This window comes from Nestor notabilis, unplaced genomic scaffold (assembly GCF_000696875.1).
Source record: "Nestor notabilis isolate BGI_N333 unplaced genomic scaffold, ASM69687v1 scaffold33556, whole genome shotgun sequence".
Lineage (NCBI taxonomy): Eukaryota > Metazoa > Chordata > Aves > Psittaciformes > Psittacidae > Nestor > Nestor notabilis.
Window position 1 is genome coordinate 1,191 of NW_009932012.1, and position 7,097 is coordinate 8,287.

A 7,097-nucleotide genomic window follows, 5' to 3' on the forward strand; every position below is an offset into this window, starting at 1 on the left:
AGCCAAATTGAAAGGTCATAAATGCCTTTCAGAAAAACTTATCTTCTCTATTTCAAATGTACTTCCCCTGGCATTGATGCTGAGACAGAATGTCACAGGATTGTGTGTGTGTGTGTGTGTGTGTGGTGGTGGTGTCAAATTCATTTGCTCAATTAATTTAGAAGTGAAATTCTCCAAGAACAGTATGTTAAATTACACAATTTTTCACCAGCTGTCAGGTAAGACCTGAAACAACAAGTACCAGGTATTTGACAGGAGGGAGAGGAGCAAGCGTCTTCCCATCCCAATTCCCAACAGCAAGTTTCGTACATCTCTTTTATTCAGTCATTAATCTTGCACAGTATGGTAAACACCACTATATGCTCACCAGGTCTCAAATGGGGTAAGCTGAGTCAGTAGCATATGAAAAAAAAGTACTCATTACCATTCTTACACTGGCAATATATACTTGGAGGAGAAAGAGAATGATCCACTAATAACTCTTGCCAGCTGTCCTAGAGAAAAGGTTGCAGAGGCGATGATGCCCATACTTTGTGCTTCTAAGAATATTTTAATTAATTCAGCAGAATTAAATCAGCTGAAAAAACAAACAAACGGAACACCAACAAACTAAAAACCCAGCAAGGGAAGGAAACAACCCCAATCCAAAACCAAAAAACAAACAAAACCCTCAGCAGAAGAAAAAGAAACAACTCAACAAACCAAATCCAAACCAAAACCAAATGACTGTTATAACCAAAGCATGTAGGTGGGACAAAGCTGAAAACAAAACCAAACAAGCAAAAAAATATCCTGCAAGATCATCAACTTCCTTCAACCTGAGGTCTTGTTCCTTTCCAAGGAATATGCACTTCTAATATATATCTAAAGGTGGCAGCAACTGATTTGTATTTATAGGCCCAGACCTAAACTTCCTAAGAGCTGCAAATGCTGTACCCGAGGGTTCTATCCAGAAACATGATTTTCAGTATCAGCCTAATGTTATGTCAAGAATTTGTTTTTTACATGGCTGATGTAAAAGCAATAGCAATGCAAACTTGGCCAATGAATAACAATTAACATAACACAAAGATACTGCAAATTAAACCAGTTCCAGAAAACATGTTAGAAAGATACAGAAGCGGAAAGTATTTCCTACCTCTGTCAAAAAACCCTCTATCCCCAAATGCCTGCCCTTCCTCTCCAAAATAACACTGAGAATGACGTAAGCTATGGAGAGGTGTCTTCTAAACAACAGACAAACTTGAAATATTTAGTACAAGATCTTAGTAATGCGAGTGATCTTGTTAGTCTCCCTAAATTTGAATTTGTTATTTGTTCCCAGAATTAGCACCCACACCTTTAATCAGTTCTCATTTCCGCTGTAATTACTAATCATAGAATGGTTAGGGTTGGAAAGGACCTTAAGATCACCTGTCGTTAATCAAGTTACAGAAGACAGTCTAGCCTGTATTACTCAACTATATCCTTACATGATACTCAAATGAAAATAAAGCAAAAAATGTTTCTGAAGAACAACATTACAGAGCTCTGGCCTGTAAGGGGAAGTGGGTGTGTGGCGAGGAGGCAGAAGGAGGAAGGCAATGAAGAGGTTCTGTAGTTCCACAGGGACACCCAGTGTTTACTTACGGCTAAGCTCCTAAGCTCTTCCTGCAGAAACAGGAGCAGCATGAATTTCACTTTCTTCCCTTCTACCCTTTAGAAAAGAATAAGGCTCAGTAAGATAAGTAAGCTTGTAAACAAGCCCTTCAAGTTCTTTCATCTTCATTCCACTGGAAGGAAGTGTTCTTTGGTGTAATTTTTTTGTTTTGTTTTTGAAAAAATGCATTAGCTACAAGATACACATTATGCATATGATGTGCTTATCTGTATCATTACATACATAAGCATGTGGGTGCATGCATATACTTAAAATATACTTAAATACTTAATAAGCATTTGTTGGGTATTACAAGTTAAACTGACTAACCATCCCAAAAGTATTTCTGTTCATGTCTCCCAGAAAGTTCATAAGAATATGACTTTAAACATAAATGCTACCTTGGAGGAGCGGATGAAGTTGATATGCTTCATCTGAAATCTGACTGCACTGCTTAAGAATGATTTGAATATCCTACTTCGGCTAATGAGCAAAACACACCTACAAAACAATAAAGAAAATGCCACCAAGTTGGAAATTCTGAACTGAATTTAATTAATTTTGAGCTATATAATCAGGTTGCTTGACTACAGCTTGCTTGACTACAGCTGGACCTTACTTTGTCCCGTCAGGATGAATTTGAGATTGACAATGTATTTCATTGTATTTTCCATAAAAACGGTGATACTGCAGGTTTCTGACTAAATGGATTTTGATACACACTGGTCTATCCCTGGGCTTCAAAATACTTCTAGCAGAACTGCAAGTATCTCCTCAGTGTCTGAGCCTGCCAACTACCAACTTGCAGAACACCTTCTGAAGTCAATGAATGGTGCTTCTTTTGCTCAATTAATTACTCCATTTGCCTCAAATGAGGTAATAACCTAAACCAGTGACTGAACTAACTTCACAGTATTACATATTACCAAGGAGACCTGCCTTTAATTGGGGTCTATAAGAAATCTGGAGAGGAACTTTTTACAAGGGCATGTGGTTACATGACAAGGGGTAATGGCTTTAAACTGAAAGAGGGTAGATTTATATTAGATATTATGAAGAGATTCGTTACTGTGAGGATGGTGAGACACTGGCACATGCTGTCCAGAGAAGCTGTGGCTGCCCCATCCCTGGCAGTGTTCAAGGCCAGGTTGGATGGGGCTTTGAGCAACCTGGTCTAGTGGAAGGTGTCCCTGCCGATGGCAGTGGGGTTGGGACAATATGGGCTTTAAGGTCTCTTCCAACCCAAACCATTCTGTGATTATATGATATTTCAAAGCTGCTATGACATTTATTTATTTTTAATCAATTACTGGAAAAAACATGGCTCCAATAGATACACTTAAATATAAAGTAATGCAAAAGTTTTTGAAGATGATGGAAGGATTAGTGAAATACATCCCCATGTATATTAGAATATTAGGAAAATTGCTAAAGAGTATTTTTTTCCCCACAACTTAAAAAAAAAAAAAAAAGGTTTGAAAGGCTAATTTAATCTATTTTTTCATAATTAATTATCTGTATTTTCAACAAATACCAGCATGGGTGTGAGAACAATGCTTTTGGAACTGAGTAAGAATTTATCTCTATACATGAACACACCAAAAAAGCTTGTAATTATAGTATAAATACAGAACTTCCATAGAAAACTTAGCATTGCATTAAGAATACCAATCTGAATATTGAAAGGAATAGCAGACGTTAAAACACTTAAGATGCAATAGTCTGTTTAAAGACAATTTCCATTAATAGGAGGGCATTGCCTTTTATAATTACTGATACGGGTTATCTATTAATGAAGAACTTTTTCTTTTTGTAGCCTTTACATTGCTTGAGGCTGACATACAAAGTCACTGGAATTTAGGGTTAACTATTACTTGGTTTAAAGTTATTATGGTTTCTGCCAAATTTAAACTTACCCACAGGGTGCCTATAACCAAGCGTGAGAAAAAAGTCAGCAGTGTGAAGAACAGCAGAAGCACTGTATCAATGAGGAGGTTTATTAGTCCCTTGCCCTGTACCACATTGGTAGTCTTTACTGTGTGTGTACACACACAGACTGCGTCTATGCACTGTCAGAATGACAGGCAAGGAATATGGGAACAGTCACCATTTGGTATCAGGCAGTGGCTGAATAAGCCCAATTCAGCTACAAAGTTATAAAAGACAGAATGTGGGTAAGCTTCATGGGACATGGTTGGGTCTAGTGCATGTTAAAAAAATAAAAGTAGAGTAAAGCAGAAGTCTATGAACCTAAATGGCATCACCACCCCCCCTCCCATCCCCAATGTGATGACACTTGTTTAGGATAAATGTTGATATTCGGGTCAGTTGAATCAGGAACTCAATTTTAGAAAGGTCAATCTTACATGAGAGTAAAACTTTCAGAGGCTGAAATGTCTGGTGGTTTATTAATATTGACTTATTGGCAGGAAGGATGGGAGTGAGCATCACGAGCAAACAGATGACAAACAAAGGCTTGATATAAGAGTTCTTCCATATGAAACGGAGAAATTGCAGAGGATATCTTCTCCCACCAGTGCAGAAACTGCTCCTCCCTCCTCCCCACCACACCAAAAATAAAACAAAGGAAATCCTATTTAATGTGGAAGGGGAAATAACAAGAGAAGAAGTTTACAATAAATTTTGTGCCTTTTTTCCTAGTTTGAGAAGAGTAAAATAAAAGGATGATTGACTGAACAGTTCTGACTTATGACCACAAAGCTACTGGTAACCTCAGTGTCAGTAGTTAAACTGTAAACTGGAGATGATTTTCCCCCTTCCTCAAGTTTACCTTTGGTATTTTAGAGGAAAGGGATGCAAGACAAATTAACAGCCAAAAAAAAGAATATATGTAGGTGGCAGCACAAAATACAGTGCTGGTAATAGCATACAGGAATATATTCTAGACTTGTAAGAGAGAAGAATTACTAGAAAGAACTGAATAAGGCTCTCCATATTTACAACTGAACTATACTGGGGGGAGAAACAACAACTAAACAAGGCCCCAAGTCAGCTTACACTTCTTTCTACAGTTTGGAGACTGAGAAAAACAATTTTTTATTTCAGCTGTGAAGAACACAGGAGGTATATAAGAATTTTAAAAAATATTCTGGTTTAGAGCAGACAAAAAGGAGACTTTTCAACAATTTCAGTCTAAGAGAACAACTAAACCCGTTTATTTTCCTAAAGAATACTTTGTGAAACATGTGAAAATACTCCGAATAATAGTTTTTGTTGCTCAGTAAGTGGATGGTGAATACCAGTTTCACATATTGAATTTTTTTTTACCTAACCAAATGGTTTTTAGTCCAATCCCAGAAATTCACCTTAAGATATGTGACTTGTGAAACATAATAGAACTCTAAACAAGCTGATTTCTGTCAAGATCAGCGTAACTCCCCAAAACCCACTGGAAGTTTAGAAATAACCACTTTTTCACTGACTTGTGAGGAAATGGCAATGCAGAACAGGCTTTAGCAGGAAGTATTTCAAGCCGCCCAGAAATGCTTCTGAATGAACAAAAGTAGAGAGACAAATCAAAATCAAGGTTGCTAAAAAGAGAGAGGAGAATGACTTCTCACAGGTGGGTAAGGAATGTTACCTCTAGAACTGAAGACTAGGGAAGCAAATAGAGTCTGAAGTGGTGCTTGATGAAGAAATGCTGAAGCCTAGAACTTTACTACTAAAAGTTAGCATATTCAGACCCATGATTTCAAGAAGCAATTAGGCTCATTTCAACACAGAATAACCTGTGCAAATCATCTCGTGTCCAACTGCACCAAGTACTCCAGCTTCAATTGACTTACCTCCCATAATTTTAGATTGGCAGTTGATAAATTCTGGCTTCTTGTCTGTAAGGTATCGCTGACAAGTGTGATGTAGAACCTGAAAGAATGTGCACTTTTCTGAAGCTGTGCTTGCTACCCATTGGTCAAAAGCATTTTCAAATAGTAGATCAAATTCTGGGGAATCCTAGAAGAAAGAAAAAAAAATAAAAAAGATCACACACTATTATTTCACACATAAAAATGACACGGGAAAAAAGTAGAACTATTAATTTTGAAGAAGTATTATGCATGAAAAAATACCCAAAACCAAAAATACTTCAGCCCAAACATTTAAAATTGGAATCTCATTCTCGTAAGAAATACGAGATTCTAACTATGTATCTACAGATACATTTACTTGTGTCTTCTCTATTATGGAAGAATTTGTGCCTTGGCACAAAATCTACTCTCACATTACATTTTAGAAGATATGGTTCTGCTCTTGATGCCAAACCAAAGAAGGAAAACAAAGAGCAATTTAGTTTTGTCAGTTATTGTGTTTAACGTATTATCATAAAGTGTTGCATAGTCTCAGGATGACATGAACAAAAGAGCACTCCGAGAAGAAATCACAGCCCAGATCTATACCATGCAGCAACTACTGAGACAAATGGATTTATGCAAGAAGTATTGCTATATATTTAGCAGTATTTGCTAAACACCATTTTGTAATCTAATCTAGTAAATCCTTTTTTGAGTCAATCACACTGGGAATTCACAGCAAGACAAGTCTGAAAGGAACATGTCTAAGTTTACGAACTTGACAGGACTTTCAATTTGAGAGTATCTCAAATATCTCTTATTTACATATCTGCACAGCAGATGCTGGGAAAGGGGCTAAACCTCAGATCCATTATCTATTTTTAATTGCTCCCATTTTCATTGTCCCTTTACCCAGAGAAAATACAATTCCACCCCCTGCATTTCACAGGGCAGTGGCCAAAGGGCTTCTTATTTGTACGAAAGACTGTACTGGGTGGTAACAGAACTTGGTGCACCAATGTTAGGATGCTTAGGTGGCTGATCAGAGCATAGCTTTGAACAATCCAAGAGGGGTAATCACAAACACTTTCCTGTACAATGAACACAGTTAAGTCACTTCATGATGACTTAGTATGGGCCACATTCCTAAATTCTAATTCTGCTGATTTTCTACGGAAGATTTGTATTTATGAACTTATTACATATTAGTACGACTTTGCCTTGAGAGGTCAAGGCGAACTGTATATTTCACATTGAAAGAGTAATTCCAGAACTAGCCTGGGGCGGGGGTGGGAGGGGAGAAGGAAGGGGAAGGGGGGAGTGTTGTTTATTTTATTTTTGCTGTTTTGTTTGTTTGATTTGGTCTAAATCAGCTTTCATATGTCATTGGCAACTAAACTACACCACCACCCTTTGTAGAAAAAGATAAGAAATTCAGAAGGATCTGAGGACAGGACTATGCTAGAAAAAAAATGCAAGGTTCACAATATTCCACAAACTTGAACCTCAGTAACCTCTCCAGCCCTTGCTTTTACTTAATGTTCTATCTTACAACACATCTGCACGCCAAAAGGGACCCCAAGAGGCTTATAGCTGAAGACAAGGCAAACAAGGCTCTTTAATCCTTACAAAGAAGAGAGTAGGAAGAA

At 37.4% G+C, this 7,097-nt stretch overlaps 1 protein-coding gene across 1 annotated transcript in view; it reads right to left on the reverse strand.

The window, feature by feature from the left end:
- Positions 1 to 5,368: 5,368 nt before the first annotated feature.
- The window catches only part of STXBP6 (syntaxin binding protein 6 (amisyn)), a gene marked incomplete at its 5' end in the record, with an annotated part of 2,185 nt that continues 456 nt past the window's right edge, over positions 5,369 to 7,097 (reverse strand). Inside the window, one exon of the mRNA XM_010016170.1 lies at positions 5,369 to 5,611. Within this exon, the coding sequence (XP_010014472.1) occupies positions 5,369 to 5,611 (243 nt within the window). The remainder of the gene's footprint in view (positions 5,612 to 7,097) is intronic.